General features: G+C 38.2%; 1 protein-coding gene across 1 annotated transcript in view; it reads left to right on the top strand.

Annotated features, from left to right (window-relative positions):
• Positions 1-20,458, top strand: part of LOC145989861 (zinc metalloproteinase nas-13-like) — a 432,531-nt gene that overhangs the window by 390,985 nt on the left and 21,088 nt on the right. The window contains exon 3 of the mRNA XM_083125321.1: positions 16,412-16,558. Coding sequence (XP_082981447.1) covers positions 16,412-16,558 — 147 coding nt within the window. The remainder of the gene's footprint in view (positions 1-16,411; positions 16,559-20,458) is intronic.

The raw sequence follows: 20,458 nt of genomic DNA on the forward strand, positions 1-20,458 counted from the left end.
CCAAGAATCCATGAGATATAGGGTAGACACGTAACGTGTAAAGTGCTTCTAATAATAAAAAAAAAGAAACTGCCTTGATTAGCAACTATAGTGTGTTTAATATGGAAAAAGGCACAATCGTGTTACAGCAAGACTTCACAAGAATCCAAATTATTTCAGGAAAATTCTGTGTGTTATATTTTGTTAGCACAAAATATAACACACAGGATGTAACTAGTAGATAAAAATAGCAGATAAAGAGAATAACTAACATTAATTCTGCAATCTAATCTATCAAGCTGTATGCAGCAGCGGCGATGGGATTCTATGAGTTCACTAGGCGCCATCTACAGTAACTGAAATCTGGTTGGCAGGCTTTGGCACTCTAAGACGTGTATTTTACAGACAAATACCTTTGAACATATATAGCATTAATAAATGTCCCAGGTTCGAATGCCGACCTGGGAATGGGTGTTCTTTGTGACTGTCCCATCATCATTATCATTAAGTTACACTTATTTGTCTGACATTGGGATATGGCACTATATTTCTTAATTCCAAGTGCCGCGTAATTGCTATGGCTGTCCCTTGTGCTAAGGGGGTAAAATTGTTGTATACTTTGTACATTCTCAATAAGGAAAAATCGTCAATTGCAACCTCTTGAAATAGGGTTACATCTATAGACGATTGAATTAGAAAGTCATGTAGTGCAATTATTTTGGTCGTACTTTTCATTTCATTCAAATTTATGGATGCCAAGGTAATTGTTTGCATGATTATAACTGTCTACAACAGAATACTAAAGTTACTTAAATTCTTCAACATTACAGATCTACAACTTCTTACTAGAATACATTAACTATGCTTTCCACTAAATAAATCTGGGGTAAGTTTGTAACTATTAGAAGGTTTTTCTTTAGTTGCATTTTCTGAAATATTTGTTAGACTGACCTTGTGAAATTCTTGTTATGGGGTACCGGTTTGAACTCTAAATTCTTTATGAACTATTTTGGAACTTACGCATTCATTATTTTTCTTCTTCTTTCTACGTAACACCATTGACTCTTCCGCCACTGACCTTAACCTAAATACAGATCTCGAACGTGATTTTCGAGGGAGGTAACTACGGGGAATTCTGTCTCCGTGAACAAAACACTTGGAGGGAGGGAAGATTTGGGATGAACTCCTCTGATGTGGTCCAGGTTATCCTCTCGACCACTTCACTTCCTGTTGGTGTATTCACTACACTATCTTCGTGGCTTGTACCTGTCTGTCTCCTCTTCGGTGGTCATGGTGCTGTCTGTGTCTTATCCTTTCTTATCTTCTGTCGCAGTGACGTCTGCTGCTGATGGTGCTGAATCTCTTGGTTTTGTCTGCACGGGTAGCACAGTAGGTTCATATGCCATCGGTACGTTGTCAGCGGGTATATAGACTGGGCTCCTGCGTGGTCGATTTTCAGGGGATCGACTTTTTTGGCACTGGGTTACGTTTTGTCCTACTTCGGAACAAGCTAAACATGTTGGCGCCTGCCCAGGATATTTCACCCAGTATGAGTCTCCATTCATCGTTACATATGAGGGTATGGCTTTACGTAGTATCACTTTAATTAGGACGCGTCCGGTTCATATAGGTTAAATGTGATCAGAAGAATATATCTCGTCATCAAGTTTCAACACTTCACCATAAGAACTCAGGACTCGACTTATAACTTCTTCACTTAATTCACTTGGAACAACATGGATTCTTACGATTACATGTCTCTGGTGGGCACATTCTACTTCAACCTTATGGTCACCGTCTGCGGCACTATAGAATACCTCAGCACCAAACCATTGAGTAATCGTTCACCTACCACTTTTGTCTCAAATTTCACGTAAAAAAATTACGAAAATAATCTATTTCAAAACTTAGCGCTTGGTTTGTCGGCACTTGGTAGGTATCGTGAAACCATTGATGAAAATCGAATGACGTGGGTCTCGTTTTGACATCAGCGAAAACAAATTTCAAGGTGTTTTGTCTTTGTGTGTTCATCGTGATCTATTTCATCGTATCTTCATTGGCACTCAAGAAATATTTTACAGAATCTCTCTCATACTAAAAGAAATAAAAAAAGACAACTAGAAAAACGTGTCAGGCAGACTATGTACCGCTCCGCCACGGGGGCCGGCTAAAAGAAGAAATTTCGAACTCCAAGAAAGTAAATATTGAAACTGACTTGAAACTTACTTTTTTTTAAATTTTTAATATAGCAATTTTGGCATCGTTGCTCTTTACCTGTATTAGTTCATTTTGAATTTCAGAACGTGGATAATTATTGTCTACGTCTGAAATGTTCTTGTGGTAATTGGTCATACAGTGGAACCTTGATAACTCGAACCTCAACATCTCGAATTCCTTAATAAGTCGATTTTTTTGTAATCCCCTTCAATTGTCCATAACACTCAATACTAATTTTACCTCAACAACACGAATAAAACTTGATAAGACGAATTTTTGTACAGTTTATGGGATTCCGGTCGAGCTCAATAACTCGTAGGTAGAGTATGAAAAACCTCTATGAGTCGAAATTAAATTCTAATCACCTCTATGAGTCGAAATTAAATTCTAATCACCTCTATAACTCGAAGTTTTAGTCGCAAGGACCTTATTAGTCGAAGTGTAGGGTGCGTACGTACAACGTCAGGTGATCAACAATCTAAAGTTTTGTTGAATAAAATTTATTTCTACGTACGTTGTACTGCACACAGTATACGTATTAACATCAAATGATGCTACATACATATTGGCATACGTAGTGGCGACGTTCAGAAGGGTCAGTAAACTTTAGACCTCTATAACTCGAATTCGGCGATTTTAGCCCTCAATGACTCGAACCTTGGTAAGTCGAAATCCTTGATATCTCGATTTTTTTATTTTCCCCTCAAGTTCGAGTTATCAAGGTTCCACTGTATTTCGAAAGAAATTTCACCAAATACTTGAAGTTTCCTGAATTTTTTGTTCTTTCTGCTGTGTATAATGTTTCTCTATGTTCTCAAATCGCTAAGTTACGAGAAGTCAAAAATTGTGTTTATGCTTATCAACCTTTGTAAGAGAACGTTTCATTGTTGTTTGGCTTCCTGAATATTCTACAATCAGACGGCTACCAGCCGGTTTATTTAAAATACTAAATAGTTGACGTATTCATTCAAGTTCTAATGTTACACTAAAATTTATAACCGGTTAGAAACATAATGATATAGTTTTACCGCCCACAAATATCCATCTATTTTTCTCACCTCTATATATTACATTTTTTAAAAAAAATAAATAATAAGCTGTTGAAACGCTAGGCCCCTTCACCCACCCTTTGCTACGCCTCTGTTGTTATCATAATTCCTCCCCTGAAGGTCAGATATGAGGCGTAAAAAGAATAAAGAAAGAAATAGAAAAGCATTCCCCTTTTTAAGGCACTTGTAGACTCGTTCTGATCCAAATTTAATCTGCAGATCCTGTTCCGTTTAGCCTATCATGAGCATACAGTGGACTTCTCGAGCCTGTTAAACGCGGTGATAAAAATACAGAACGAATGAGTCTTGAATATTATTGGGCATAATAATATATCCAGAAAAATAATTGCTAACAGGAGAGCAGAAGACCATATTTAATATACGCGTAAATTATTAGATATAAAATATTTATGTGAGGTTGAAGTTATACTAGCGTCTAGGGACTAGGGATCAGTGGCGTAGCAACGGGTGGACGAAGTGGGCGACCGACCGGGGCCTCGCGTCCCATGGGGTTGATACGAAAAATGTATTAAATAAAAGTGAGGAAAATACGTATATGGAAAAGTGTAATTTTTGTAGGCAAATAATTAAAACATTATGTTTTCATCTGACTTGAAATCCTAGTTGAACGTTATAATACTACAAATCAGGGACGTGACATACGGGCAAGGGGCCCAAAAAATGTAAAAAAATATTGTCATAGTTCTCATGTGAAACATATATGCCAAAATTCACGATAACTTGCGTGGACATTTTTACAATTTTTTTCTTTCCTTGAATAAAACGAACTTTGGCTTGTCTTTTCTTTTTTCTCTTGACCTTGAATGCCCGATTTTAATACGTTAACAATAAAGCAATACCTACCAACAGCCACGAAGCAAGTGTGAGGCATTTAGAAGGTTCCCTTGTTTTCAACTCAAGGAGGGGATGGATAATATTAGCAGTTCTTCCTTTCTTCCTACAGCTTTAGATTTCAGTTCCCGAAAAAGAGAGAAATATATATTTTAGGGTGACTGAAATTATTAAATAACATTTGCGTCGGTGATTTATTATTACTTAAATATGATAATTTGCTGACGTATCTTTGAAGATTTTATATCGATTCACATTGAGATTTCAAATGTAAATAACGGATGGGAGGCCTTGCATTCTAATCTCGCCCAGGGCCTCGCGATATGTTGTTACGTCACTGCTTGGGAGGTAAGGAGAGCAGAATGAACTGACCAATTGAGGATTGAGTTTTGCGCTTGAACCCGCTTTTGCGTCGTCACTGTCTCAGGGGGAAATTATGTGAACAATTTGCAAGTTTCACACAATTCTCAGAGTACGAAAGTATCTGTTTTTCCCCATTCCAGAGATCAACATTTGATTTGAGTTCCATTGTATTTCAGCCTAGAAGTTGATGAGGATGGGTGTTGACTGTTGACCCGACGGCATGAATGAATAATTAAAAATAATGATAATAATAATAATCCTAAGTAAGCACAATGCTACTATTGGATTCGAATGAACCCACCATCCACAGACATTGCAAAGTGATGTAAATGGATGTTATATTGTGGCAAACATTTTTTTTTCGCTTTTGAAGTGTGTTGCGATGAATTCCATTGTAGCTCACTTATTAATTTCGTGAGTGCTTTATTATCTCCCTTCTACAAAATATTTCGTCGGGTGGCAACTCCGAGTCATTCATCCACAAGAATGCGCGGTTTTCGAGGATAGCAGACACTTGTTACTGTGGGAGGTTGAATTTTGGTTTCTTCTGTCGTGTGAAATTTGCAGTGACTGTTTCGTTCATATTATTTGCTTCTTTTGTCTGTGCAGTGAAGTGAAAAACCGGGAGAGGAATATGCAAACAATCCGAAATGGGCGATGTGCGTGTTCCTGAATTCCAGGACTTGTTTCAGGCAGGAGTTATGATGGATGGTAAGCAGTATATTAGGCATTTTCAGAGAAAAATTATAGATCTACACAGTGGTTAACTGGCAGTAGAAAAACCGGAAACTTTATTGTTGGCCTTGTTCGTTGGTCTTCCTCTGAGAAGGGTGTGTCAAATAGTAGAGGATACTGACATTTATCAAATTTATCACATGCTATTCAAAAGCACGAAAAATTAATATGCCAGTTCGTTACCGTTGAATATTCATTTCGCTGAATAAAGGCGTTAATCGAAGTTCAATTGTTTGACTGTACTGCAACAGTCAGTTTACAACAAAACCCACTGATGTGGACGCCATATAACTGGTAACCAACAAACAGTTATGTTAGCACACGTTATGGGTATTCACCGGCTGCGCAGAGCCGTTTACATCTCTCTAACACTTTCACAAAGTGGGCGGAATTGCAAAGTTTACCCATGATTACTAGCCTAATCAGCCGGAGAACACAAGATTCTAAAATACCTCAGGGCTTGCGGGGTGTGTGTATAGGACCAACCAGGTGACCAGGATGCGGGTGACCCGTTACAATGTGACAAAAGGAAATTACAAGAGATAAGAGATCTTTATTACTTATTTAACACAAATTCTCGAAATTTAACAAAATAAATTCAAAAGGGCTTTTCTTCCTTTCAGTGATATCCGGGCTCTTCACTAACCCGGTGACAACAATATGCATCTTTCTATAACAATTTTTAACGGGTTAGATCCTAAATAAACCTTTTATTCCAGTTAGCCACCTAGATGAGCCAATCTCATATTAAATTTAAACATGTTTATTTCAGTTAGGTTTCCAAACTTACTTGAAACGTTTGCCGGTTAATAGCATATGTGCATATGCTTAAAATCTAAAAAGGGAAAGGAAAGAAACCGACCGGGGACTTCCAGGGGTTTGAACCTGGGAGTCGGTACCTGAACTAAATAAAACTAGGTTAAATTAAAAATAAACTTTTTCCCCCTCTCCTACATTCCGAACATATGCTTATTTAAGGAAAGGAGAAACGGAGGGGAAAGGAAACCGATCAGGGGACTTCCCGGGGATTGAACCTGGGAGTCGGTTCCACCACAAAATACAAAGCCAAAAGAGGGGACGAAAGAAAAGAACCGGCCGGGGACTACCCTGGTGTTGAACCTGGGAACCGGAACTTTACTGGGCCACATCTATTACAGGTCTCTGGTCGGGGACCACCCGGGGTTTGAACCTGGGATCCAGAAACCTTAGGGGACCCAGCCGGGAGCTTCCCGAGGATTGGTCCTGGGAACCGGGTCATTAAAGGCTTCATCTTTTGAGGAGGGACCTGGCCGGGGGCTTCCCGGGTTTTGAACCTGGGAACTAAGTCCTCCATTCCTGCTACTGGGCTTCTCTGGCAAGTAGGCCGTTTCCTGGATGTCTGCCAGTTGACATCAGGGAGCCATAAAGAGACTAATTTTTCGGCCCGTGTGAGCTACTTATATAGGTAAAGCAGGTGGCGCTGATGTACCTAACTACGTCACAAATTTACACGTAGCAAACCTCATATATTTACATATTGCAAACTGTGATAAATTAGATTACCCAAATCCTTACTGTTAAAAACACTAAACGTCAGAAAATATACATGTCAAAGAACACAGCTGATATAAAACATTTACTAAGCTTTTTAGACAACAATGAGCCTCGGCGGAGCTCAGAGCAGCTAAGATAACACGACAATGAACGATTATGCAGCATCGCAACAATCAGTAAATCCCCTGACAAAACCAAAACAGTGCGTTTAATGAAAAAGATATTGTAACTGCGGGCACGCTGCAGTACGTAACTACTATCAGAATATATTTGCGAATATAAAATATCGTACATACCAGGTGGGCCATAAGTCAGTTGTCAAAAATCCAATAATAAAAAACAAATGGAAATACAAATGTAATTTACAACATAGGTATTACATCCTACACGTGTAGTGTTCAATTAACCTACAAAAGGTGTTCAAAGTGGTTTCCATGCTGTTCTATGCAAACAATGCAAACCGCTAAAAGTCCCTGCCCACACACTCACGCCAGAAGCGTTTAACTCAGTCTAGATCACCACATGAGGATTCGTAGAATCCCAGTACACACACAGGGACGTCAGAACTTATTTCGGAGTGGGGGGGCAAGTTCTTAAATCCACCAACATTGTTTTCTAAAATTATATATTTTATTTGTATATATTCATGTAATTTATATTACATTTTACATTAAATTAGAAATGCTGCTCCCATCGTCCTCTCCGCTCTAGGTAATATAATTGCACAAACAAGCGGTAATAAATACATTAACCAGCCAATCGATGCTCTGTTGACGTATTCAATTCCATTTATTCTTACTAAACTGTGATGGTATGTATACATTGGAGCAATACCAGCTTCATTGAGGTCACATCACGATCTAGAAGAGGGACTCCTTAATATATCAAAGTTCTTAATTGTTGAAGACATTTTTTTAATCATATAATTTAATATAGACAATTATCAATGGCTAGAACAAAGTTAGAAAAACGTATTGACTGAGAATAGAAAGCAACCTTTTGAAAAGCCTTTGCATCGCGGGTTTGTGTGGTCCTTATAAAATATACTGTTCTGATTTCGACACGTTAATTGGAAGTGAGCTCCCTACCAAGACTAAGAACGATAAAACTTTCTTAGAATCTCCATACCATTGCTTAAGGCTGAACCTAAGGAGTCATCAGCACACGTAAGAACAACACATAACCCCACAGAGGATGATACTGGCTGCGGGTCCAGGCTCCAGAGCCCTGATGGGAAAAGTACAGTAGAACCAAAGGCAACGTAGACCCGCGAGTTCTGCGCATCGCACTCCCGCGTGGAGGGGAGGGGCAAAATGAAGCATGCTTTGACAACTCATCAGTAAAACTGAAAAACTTTTCTCAGATAAAGAGTACAATTAAGAAAGTCCTCTTTTCAACTGCGGCTAGAAGATCACTTGCTTGGTATGGTTGGAAGATATTTAACAAAAACATGAAGTGAATCGTGTTTTTCTAGAAATCGAGTTTCAAACATTGACAATAATTTGTTTAATATCTGGTACATAATGTAATGTATTTATTTTTAGTATTTCACCTCTGCATATACAGGGTGAACAGAAACTATAGGGACAAACTTTAGGAGGTGATTCCTGATAGGAAAAGAACAAAAACGTTCATATCAACACATGTCCGGAACACATATTTGACAAGGTAGATGGCACTGAAGAACATCATCCTCTCATAACAACACTCACAGTGTGCTTTTTTGTGTTGTAGATTGTGTGATTAGAGCTACGTCGAAGCACCATGGTAAGTTATTCATACCAGGAACAAGCCGAGATGGTTTTCTTATACAGCCAAGTAGATGGAAACGGTCGAGAGGCCGCACGGATTCATCGAGCTACGTACCCGGAGAGACAGCACCGATGAGTCCTTTCATACAGGCGAACATGAAGGACGGCCGTGGCATGTTTGTACACCAGATCTGGAGAAACATGTGCTACACGATATTGAGAATAATTCCAGTATACCCTCCAGGCAAGTGGCACGCCAGCATGGCATAAGCCAAGCCACGGTGTTGTGTATCCTGCATGAAAATCGCTACTATCCCTATCACCTGCAACGTGTGCAGGGATTATTACCAGCGGAATTTCCTCCAAGGGAACGGTTTTGTCGCTGGATTTTGCAATAGTCCACCACCATATTGGGTTTTCTGTCGCCAGTCCTCTTCACCGATGAAGTGACCTTTGGTAGAGATGGCATCGTCAAGCTACACAATCGTCATCTGTGGGCTACAGCCAATCCTCGAGGATTGGTTGAATCGTCTCATCAGCAACTGTTCAGCATCAATGTTTTTGCAGGGATCATTGGCTACCACCTACTTGGACCATTTGTTCTTCCACAACGCCTTAACGGACAGACGTATCTGGAATTCCTGCAGAACACTCTTTCTCTTTTGCTTCAGAATGTGCCTTTGGCAATTCGACAGGGGATGTGGCTGATGCATGATGGAGCGCCAGCCCACTTTTGCATTATTCTTCGTCAACACCTCAACAACATCTTCCTCAGAAGACGGATCGGACGAGGAGGTCCTGTGGCATGGCTCGCTCGATCGGTGGACTTAAAATCCCCCTTGATGTTTCCTTGTGGGGGCATCTGAAAAGTGTTGTGTATGCTGAGCCAGTTCCTGATGTGCAGATCCTTGAAGAGCGTGTCCGTGTAGCCTGTTACGCTATTCGGGTACAGGCTGGAACATTCGAATGAGTGAGGCAATCCATGATACGACGTGCGGACGCTTGCATTGCAACCCATGGAGGCCACTTTGAACACCTGTTGTAACATGTATGAAAGTCATGCCATGTAATGTGTACTGGTAGTAATTGCTTCATTACTCTGGAAAAGGAAATCTGTTCTTGAAATATAATGTATTGCTAAAAAAGGACTTGTTAAAATTTGAATTGAAAGACATATGCCTATAAGTGAACCAAAATTTCATCAGTAGGAAATATTTAGTGGGGGTGGGAAGTCTACTAATGCATTGCTTGCTAATTTAAACACGGGGTGATAAGTTCGTGCTGGCTTTGTCATTTGTAATTATTTAGTTATTTTTAGGGGTCCTTGCGAGAGGCCAGTAATTTTTACAATAGCAATTAATGTAATAAATAGATAGATTACTGTTATAGTAGTTATTATTATAACAGATTCATTATATAATTTTATTCCTAGTAGTGGGGCTGTACTTCTTCAGGTTGTATATGTATCTATATTTTGTAGTGTTGAGGAAGCTAATTTTGATATGAACTTTTTTGTTCCTTTACCTGTCAGGAATCACCTCCTAAAGTTTGTCCCTATAATTTCTGTTCACCCTGTATACTCGTATTGAATACGCGACCGAACGTACCACCGACAAAACGTACCTACCACCTGACCGGCTACTTGCGAAGGGTCTTCTAATGAGTCTAAAAATATTTGCGATGCGACAAAACGTACCACTTGATGGTATGCCGATTGCCATCACACTTTATCCACGCTTTGGACTGGTAAAATTACTAGATAATGCATATATAGCTATTTTTGCGTGTTTAAAATCAGCTGTGGTTAATCTGTCGTCCACATTTTTTTTTTTCGATTTTCGTTTTAGTTATGTCAGTTCTAGCCTAACCTAACCTAACCTAACCTTTGTCGTGTAGGTTGCCTAGAGTATCGTTCTAAATCTTCCTCTCGAACCCTTTTCTTCGCCTCTTGTATACACTTCTTCACATCTAACTGAGCATCATTCAGGACTCCATAAACGTGATCAGTCGACGGGCCACTAACCACTTTATTCTCTTTTGATTTTAAGTTCAAGCGTTTTCCTTAAAATGTACGTTTTGATGCTGAGTAAATATCTTGAAGGTAGGTGTTTATCTGAGTGGTACGTTTTGTCGCTGGTACGTTCTGTCGGGACACCACTCGTGTTATTAAAGAAAAAACATCAACTTCACTTACTGAACCAAAACAGTGTTTTAAAAAAGAAAAAAATAACTTAGTAAATGTTATTTTCAGGATCCACAAAAAAATTAAGGAAATTTTGGGGGTCCGAACCCTAAACCCACAACCTGTATACGTCATTGCGAGGGATTAGGGGTTGAGTATTTCCTCGCCCCACATGTATACTATGTATTCAACGACTCCCAAACTTTTTATGTGCAGACCCAGCAACTATTTGAGCGATTGATTGCAGGATATTGCACCATACTTACGTTAAACATATTGCATAATGTAGTAATTAATTTATTTTATGAACAAAGACGAACCAGATGTGGAATGCGGGCAGTAGTTAGGGTGGCCGTGAACTAATTAATTAAAACAATGTAAGGGACATTGTAACTCGTAAACATTTCATGTTGTAACAGTAGTATATGTGCAACGGATAACAAAAGATCTCTTGGTCGCAGATTCAAACCTAGTAACCAGCCATCCTATCATATTTTCTGCAGTTCTCATTTCTGTAAGGTTAGTGCTGATGTTGCACCTTTAGTAATTAATAGATAGGAACATTTCTCTCCAGTTTTATTGTCATCGGTTTTTCAACAGCGAAGAGTCCAGTAGTAAATAACCTGGCAGTATACTTTTGTCTGTAAGAGACAAATTTGCATAGTATATGTAGGAATATGGGATACGTAAAATTGGAATCTCCACCCTCAAAATAGTCTCGCTCGTCTCCTAGCACCTCCTCACTCGAATTAGGAAGTTACTCCTTTCCAATCATCGTTGCGTTTAATCTAACTTTATAAAGATGTGACGTTAGGGATAACTTTTTAAAACTGTCATGAATTTTCAAGAATGTCACTTACTATTGTCAATTATAATCAACTTTATATGCTATTTCAAGCAGGATACATAGGTCCGAAGCACTAAAGTTGTCCCCTCTCCCTAGGAATCGAACCCTGTCAATTTAATGATAAGACGATTGCATTAGCCACTACGCTATCATCAGTGAACAGCCAGTTTTTGTAATGTTAAGTTATTCTCTGAATCGTAACTAAATGATAGCAAAACATATCATACAAGCCATTAAAATACTTTTAATGCTCCTTAGAACAATTTTTGTTTTCAGAATTTAAAATAGCGAAATGATTCTTGGAAAGACAGGCAAAGAAAATATTACCCCCACCCCCCTGGCTGGCTCTAGTGACGGCGCCAGCATGAAATGGATGGGGGGTAGGGGCTACAGATTTATGAGTTAAATTCTCTGGGCGGGGGCTAACTAATACCGGCTAAAAGGTATTAACTTAATACTTTACTACGGTATAATTTTACACCATCACCCCTTCATATATAAGTAACGTTATGTATCAGTGGCGCAGTCAGAACAAATCAGAACCGAGATGTTGAATTTTGTCCTATAATATACAAAATGTATTTTAATCACGGATCTTTTACGTGAAATACAATGCAATAATTATATTGTATTCTATTCCTAAGCGATTATTGAGTGGGAAATATCATAGACTTACTGTTCATATCAACAGTACAAAATACACCATAAAACTACACTCCTTATCAACTCACTGGATTTACGTATAAGTACTACAAGTAATACTATTTCTATGATCGAATCCTGGCTTGGGCATGGACGTTTGTGATGTCTATTCATCAATTTCATCATATCATCACTTATCCCCATCTTCGCAAATTAACCAAAAGTGGCACAAGGAGCGAAATAAAATAAATCAAATAATATAAAATAAAATAAAAATAGCTAATATTTCCAATTCTTAGCATTTAAGAATTAGGTAGTTTGTGTACTCTTTGATTCCATTAACATCGTATTTCTCCCTCTTTATATTTGCAGCGATAAGGATAGATGCGAGTGTAACGATGAAACCAGTGAGAGAACATCGCTAACACTCGTGGAATTGTCGGTACTCGAATGAGGAACTAACAAACCGAAAATAAACATAAAGCTTCTTTAGATGTTCAACGTCGACCTAGTTGTAAAAAATTGTGACTGTCTTCTACAATCACAAATAACTAATATTTACTTTATTTCTATTGCATACATGCTCATAAAATTAACAGGGAACTATTGAGATTAAGAGCGCTGTATCAATGTCGATATTTGTTTTAAGTTGTTGATTTCGATTCGTTTTTGTTATATGTAAGAAGATTGATTTAAAAATGTTTTGTGTCAAAAATAAAAAAAATGAGTTTATATCAAGGGGCATGAAGAAGAAGAAGAAGAGTTTATATCAAATGTTTTAAGGTGAAATAGTATTTTGGTAGTTGAGTTGTGTTGTTTAATTCTTGAAATGTAAGTATAATAACATTATGAAAACCAGTTGAGCGCTGAGGACTTGCAATTTAATTTTAAAACAGTATTAAAGTCTGCTCATCCTTCGCGTACAATATATATTCAGTGTGAAGTATCGTTGCAAAATAATGTTGTCACACCTCTTAGACCTATTTCGAAATATAGCGATATGATTTTTAGAGGCTAATAATTGTACACATTTAGCTGTATATGCCAACAATAAAGAACAATCTCCCAGCCACTGAATACGTCCACCTACCAGGCAGGCAACAGATTACGTAGCAATTTTGTCGACTCATGATTGGCTAATTACTTAGTTTTAAATGATCAGTGGCTTAGTGACCACTGTTATCCAGACATATCTGTAGCTGTCCCCTCCTTGATTTTAGAACGCATCGTAATAAAGCAAGCAACCTAACCGAACTAGAAAATCTACTTGCCCGAATTGAAGTTTTATAATAGAAAATATAAATGTAAGTCTGTAATGACCCCGAGTTTGCCATTACTTCGTGGTTTTATATTATTATTATTATATCTTATATTAATATTTCATGCTTATTATAGTTGAACGTATTATACAGTTAATAATTTCTGAGTTAAATTCTTTATATCTATTTGTTGTTTCATGTTTCTGGCAAACGCCGTTCGTTGTTTCTCTTATATTTTAAAAGCCATTGTTGATTTTATTAAACTCTTGTGGTGTGAGAAGATCGCGCGCTTTTCATTGCATTGTTGTCACCACAAACAAAAATTCTCTGTGTCAGATTACTGTACATTTCTAATATATTACTGTTTGCTTTTATCAACTTCCTTGTATTAAAAGGTTATGGTGTCTGGTAACACTGTGTAACTGAGGAGGTGTTTTCGCCTTCCAGGAAAACGGTTAGGAGTCGCGCGGAGAGATTTGAAGTAGCAAGAGGTGATTCGCGTTACGGGAATGATAGGCTTACGCATCTCGTGCTGTACCGTTCGAAAGTTCTTTAATTTGTAAATTTAGTCTTACATGATATACGTGCGTGTCTATAATAAACGTAAAGTTGAACATATTGCGGGTTTTCTTTTATTTCGAAAGTGTATTTCATACTTGTGGATACCTGCATCAGGAGGACAACTTCGTGGGTTGTCATTGAACTTCACCTGTGGATCCAAGGGGAAGGAACGCAGTAATTGAACCCGAACTCTGGGATTATCCAGCATGCTCTGCTGAGCTTATAAGGTAAGTGTACTTGTGAAGTGCACCGCTAAGCGGGACGTAGCAGGGTTTTGGCGCCACATCGCGGGGCTCGTGAAGAGTGAAGATTGTCCTTTCTCCCATTGTGTGAAGTGCTTCCCAGTTGTCCCGAGTGTTTTGTGTCCTCCCAAAATTTATACCCCTTTCCCAGAAGATGGATAGGAAGAACCTAAGAAGCCAATCACGCAGCGGGGTACAGGGGAAGACAGAGGCGTGTTGCAGCATTACCTGGACAGAAGAATCTGGATACCGATGTCAAAATTGTGACAGGTTATTCCACACTGGGTGTGTGGCACGGACAGAGACTGTGGTCGGCGAGAGTGACAATTAGTTGCTGTGTCAGACGTGCTTTGAACAGAGGATGAGGCCGTTGGAACGTGTGTTAGGCACCGTGTCAGTGATCCCGGATTGGATAAAGGCCGTGATGGAGAGACAGAATCAAATGATTGCCGCCATTGCTGAAAAGGAACGTGAGCGATTAGCCCAGGAACGTGACCGGGAAGAGGCCAGGTTAGCCCAGGAACGTGAGCGGGAAGAGGCCAGGTTAGCCCAGGAACGTGCGCGGGAAGAGAGAGACCGGCAACGACAAGAACAGTTCGTCACCGCATTATCGGAAAAACAAAGGGAGAGTAATGAACAGATAGCGGGAAAGCTTGGTGACATTATGCAACAACTGAGTGCTCTTCCTGTTCAAATACAGCTTACATCCGAACGTATTGGCCAAGTTGAAGAAGCACAACAGGGGTCTAGTGTCCAACCAATTTTGTCCGAGAAACTATATTTTGTGATTACATAATATGTCTTTTAATATTCTGATGTAATTCCTAAATATTGTAAAGCAAATTTCTTGGTAATTTTCTACATAAATTTGGACAAGAATATTTACTCACCAATATTGATCAATATTTTGAAGAAATTTTAATTTTTGCAATTTTCAAGTGTAGGTATCGGTATCGGTGGGAGTAGTATCGGCTCAGCCATAGTATGTACAGCGCCTTGAATACGTAGTGTGGAAAACGGCACTGTTCTGGGCTCTCTGGCTGGTTCCACTCAAATATGATACCGCTAGAGGCGCTGGTGTCCCGCTATATGGTTTTGGTCTGCTTATAATGGAAAGGTAATGGGGTTTTCGCTGCAAACGTCTGATTCTTTTACATGAAGCATTTCCATGACTGTGATAATTGCCATGATATTTGGTACAGTTGTCGTGAGGATATTAACATAAATTATAGACAGTCGACCACGTCCTCTTATCGTGACTTTCATTATCGTGACGGGAGAAAATATACGCGTGGAATGCTCTTGGGAACTCTAAATTTTTGTGTATGAATTTCGTTCATTATTTTTATTATCATCATCATGGTCGTCGCCATCATCATCATCATTTTGTTTAAAGAAATACACACTGAAGCATTTGTACTTTTTATATTTACTGTCACTTTTCTTCCGCTTGAAACTAATCGCGGCGATGATGATAACTGATGATTGAACGAAACGACTAAGGAAAACCCACAAAACTCCCTTAGTACTATCGACATACTTTCATACCAATGGGACAAGCGATACGGGATGTTCACACAGATGTGACTAGTGACACAGACACTTCCAGACTGTAAACTAGCGCATGAGCGTTAAAGCACAAACATTCAGCATTCATGTGTCGTATTCGCGTGCTGCTTGTTACTTATGGTCGGAAAGCTCCTTAAAGGAAGGGTACTCAGACCGAAGCGACGCGTCACAGGGGGGTGTTCTCAACTAAGTGGCAGGCGACATGCTGCCTTCAGTCTATTAGTAAGCGTTTTCTGCTAATTTACTTTTCTTTCCAAATTAATGCCATTTCGTGACTGCAAATCACTCCACAAATATAACTGTTTCCATCAATACACGTACCGCCCTTCAAGACGAACAAATCTCCAGAATATATTCCAAAAACTAACTAAGCGGTATTACTTTCATAAGAAAATTAGTTGCGATACTGATCGCACTGCCATCTATGTTGTCATCCGCCTTGGGAACCACTTTTCCGGGTCCTTTTTCCCAATACGAATTCAAAGCGCTATAGCCATAATTGATAAATATAGAATTTATAAATTGTAAATTTTAAAATTGTGTCACTATTCAATACTCTTTTCAAGTCACCTGTTTATACATTATTACTAGACTGTGAAGTTACTTATTTCTCCTCTGTCTTTCTTCCAGGAACAGAGAGAAGCCCGGAGCTCGGGGATTTCTACGAGGGCGACATAATTTTGCCAGCCACCAATCCCGGAACAAGAGGGTTCGTGGCGAAATACGAGAGGAGATGGCCCGAAGGAGTAGTCCCGTATGTCATGAGCCCGCTGTTTGGTACGTCCTCAGTAAAAGATAGTTTTTATGTATGAACTTTATTTTTATTTTTTATTCACGTCACTTTTTTGCCACTTATGGCTCATCGCGACGATGAGAATGCGGGTTGATTAGGGCTAGGATTTTCGTTACAGCATATTTTATTTTGGCGTTCCCTAAGTACATAGAAATTCATATAATAAAAACTAATTAAATTAATGTGCTTTTTAAGAGCATATTTAAGCATATTTGGCCATTTTAACATGATAGAGCATATTTTGATACATTTTTGGTCATATCCAGCATATTTTCAAGGACTATACAGCCATTTTTGAAGTGGATTCGTTCTTACTCCCATGTTCACTCAAGTTGTGGAGTTTTTTTAATATTACCCTATATGTCCCATTATATTTCCTGAAAAATGGTAAGACCAGTTTCCGTTCCTAATGGAAAGAAAGGAAGCATTTATTTATTATTTTTTTTTATTTACAGAAAATATTAATTGTAATTGACATTCACAAAAAAACACCCGGGATTCTAAACCGCACTGGGCACCAAGAAGAAATATTACAAATGAAACAGGAAGAAAAATATAGGAAACCTTACAACCCACTAGCGAAGGGTGTGCCAAAATCGGACCTGTTGGAGTTTCAAACCATTTCCGAAATATCCGTGAAATAGTAGTACCAAAGCATTTATATTTAAGTTCCTTTCTTCATTTAGTTCAGGGTGCGAAATCGTTGAAGACTTGTGTATGTGGGGGGGGGGGAGATCTTAATCTAGCATAAAAACATGCATATGCAGCACACACACATACACACACGTTTCATTGTTTCTTTGCAAATCCATAGGGGTATGTGGGACCCCAAACTTTGAATACTAGAATCGGGGAAAAATCTTTGGTTCTGGTTTTCCAGATCTTAAACAATCGGAAAATTTCGAATAGTTCTGCAAAAGCGTCTGTCGAAAATTGTATTATTATATTTCCGAATTTCAAAAACTATTATTTGACGGAAAAATAGCGCGGTAAGAATTGCAATAATGATAACAACAAACATAACTAAACCCGAAGGAATGTTTTCTTCACATAAAATTATTTAATCGAGTAATATAGATGATGTGCACCACGATCCTAAATTACACCAATCCCTGGTGTTAAAAAAGTTTTCTTCCTAAGGGATCGAAGAAGGCATTAGGTTTGTTTGAGCTTATTTAAAATGTTAATGAGGATTATCTACATATAATTAGATGAAATAGATAAAAGTACAAACACAATGCAATAATGTATAATACAAGTGAATGTTTTTTTACGTAAATTTTATTCATTACAATTATTGCTCTTTGAATCTTATAATTTTCTTTGTAAACAGCTATAACTAATGCTACACTGTTATCGTGTGATGTATAACCCTGCTAATTCTTAGTGTTTCGTACATTTGATTTGCCAACGTAGTCAAGTGTTACCATAGCCAATAACCTTCAGTAAACAAATAAACATTTAGCAGTTAGATGCTTGTTTGAGGTCATAACTTCCACATATTCTCTGCATTAATGGCTGTGTTTGCTGTATTTTCAGTAACTCTTCATTTAAGATACGAACTGACAGCAATTGAAGAGACGTTCCTGGAAAATGAGACAATGATCTTCTGAAGGAATGTTGTTGCTGTGTAACATGAAACTTTCTGTCATCACGAATTATTATCAGTCTTATTTTTGCTCGAGAGCTTGTCGAATCACATCGGTTATTCATGCATTTCGCCACGGATTGGCGATTAGTAATGTCCATTTGCTAACTCCTAGCAATTTCCTTGTATTCTTACAACAATTTAAACTGAAGAATTTCATTGCGCGTGTATATGTAGATTTTGTTTGTTATATTTCCGTTATACAAATGAAAATAGGAACTTTATATACATATTTTACAGATACTCTAAACGATGTATGTATGGAGACGACTAACGTTTTGAACACCATCGAAATATCCTCAACCCCAAAAATGCTATAGTTAGCAACCCTTTGACCTTCTTCCGACATTCATAACTCATGTCACAATTCAAGACTAAAAGTGGTAAACGTTGTAAGTGCCAAAAGCGAAAGTATTGGAAAATCGCATCGTTCAGCACATCAGCCTGTAAGAACGTTCACACTAGTGACCTCTTTACACGCACTTTGAACTACTTAGAGGGCTATCTGCCACATTTCACCCTTACCACATTATAAAGCATGGTACATTTCACAGTTTAACGTGCAAAACGGTGTTTGAATTATTGTGGCACTTACAGAGTTTACTAATTTTAGTCTTCAATTAATCTATTATTTTACTTGTAATTCATTTATTTTTGCATTGATATGAAAGATACCTACTGGTGTTAATCTGTCAAAATTTAGTTCTTCAGTTTAGGCCTATTCCTAAATCTCCATTATACTTCACCTCATATATCCCTGTATTTTCCATTCTCGTTCTTCACTCTCGCACCTTCTATTTGGATTCTGTTCCATGTCTCTAGGACATTCTCTTTGCACAATACAGTGTATTTCCGGAAGTATTATGCAATCCCTAAAGTAATTCCTACTTAATTCTATTGATTCATGTATCTCTCTTCTTCAAGTGCCCCTCTCTCGTTTCTACTTCATCGTTTGATAGCCTCTTCTGCATTCTCTCTACGTCTCCGTATTATTTCATTCCCAATTATATCTCATAAAATTATCACGACTTCTTTAATTTCTTCAAGATCCTTGTATCCATTACCGTCTCTTCTTTCTTTATAATTGGAATTGAAGTTCATCTCGTATCCGCCTTTTTCTCCTCCAAAATTTCCTCTATCTATATTTATTGAGTCATAATCTCTCTTCTTCTTGTATCAAATTCTTGCCACTTAAATTTCGCTTCGTTTTCCATACCGTTTCCCATCTGTTTCACTTCTGTCTTTATCTCATGATGTTGGGGTTCCTCAATGAATCGTTTATTAACATTTTCTCTGTGCGATCATCTAACTTCCTGATTTTAACAGCTGCTATGACCCTCTGCATTCTGAATGGCAATGTATGGACAGTTTACTTCACCGGTTCCACTTCATATCAGCCATCTTTTGCATTGTTGAAACTTATAAGGTTTCCCATATAAGCTCTTGGAGACTCTCTACCTTCAACCCACAGATATATCTGCTCTCGAGGGCTTTCACTATTCTCTCTTTAATGTCTTTACTGTAGTAGTAATTCAAAATACTTCCTACTATAATTCGTGTACTTGAACTGGTTCAATTTATACCATCCTTTTGCAGATAGTTCCAAGCATATTTCAAGAACTCCCGGGATCATTCTTTCGTAATTCTCATAATCCTAACGTGGGTTGTTATTCCCTCAAGATATATTTTCGGCATTTACCTCATATGATACCATTGAATCTAGGCAGATGCTGTAGTTCTTGAGGTCTAACTAAGTAACTCTCTAGTCTTGTCAAACCCGAAGTTTTTTTTGGCAGCAGCAACACGAGCCTTCCATATTTACCTCTCCTGGCAAGATCAATCAAATCTTTTCAATCCTTACCGATTTCCTTCAGGTCAATCTCAACATGGCCCTTCATTGTCGTCCTGTCCTTCCTACAGGTCTCTTACCATCAGATTTCCCAAGAAGAATCCTGTAAACTCTTCTTTCCTCTCCCATTTGTGCCACATGGTTGCCCATCTAAGTTTTCTCGATTTGTTTATTCTAATAATATCTGGACATGAATACAAATTATGCAGTTCTAAATTATGTAACCTTTTTCACTCAACTGTCTCCTCATCCCTTTTAGGTCAGGTCTTGAGATCTAGGTATCCTAAAGTAATAGTTCTCGCTGCCCGAATATTCCTTGCATATCACTATTACATTCTTTTCCATTGTTTTATCACATCATTATTCCTTTGATTTTAATTTTCCTAT

The sequence above is a fragment of the Lepisma saccharinum genome, chromosome 7 (genome assembly GCF_977018435.1).
Source record: "Lepisma saccharinum chromosome 7, izLepSacc3.1, whole genome shotgun sequence".
Classification (NCBI taxonomy): domain Eukaryota; kingdom Metazoa; phylum Arthropoda; class Insecta; order Zygentoma; family Lepismatidae; genus Lepisma; species Lepisma saccharinum.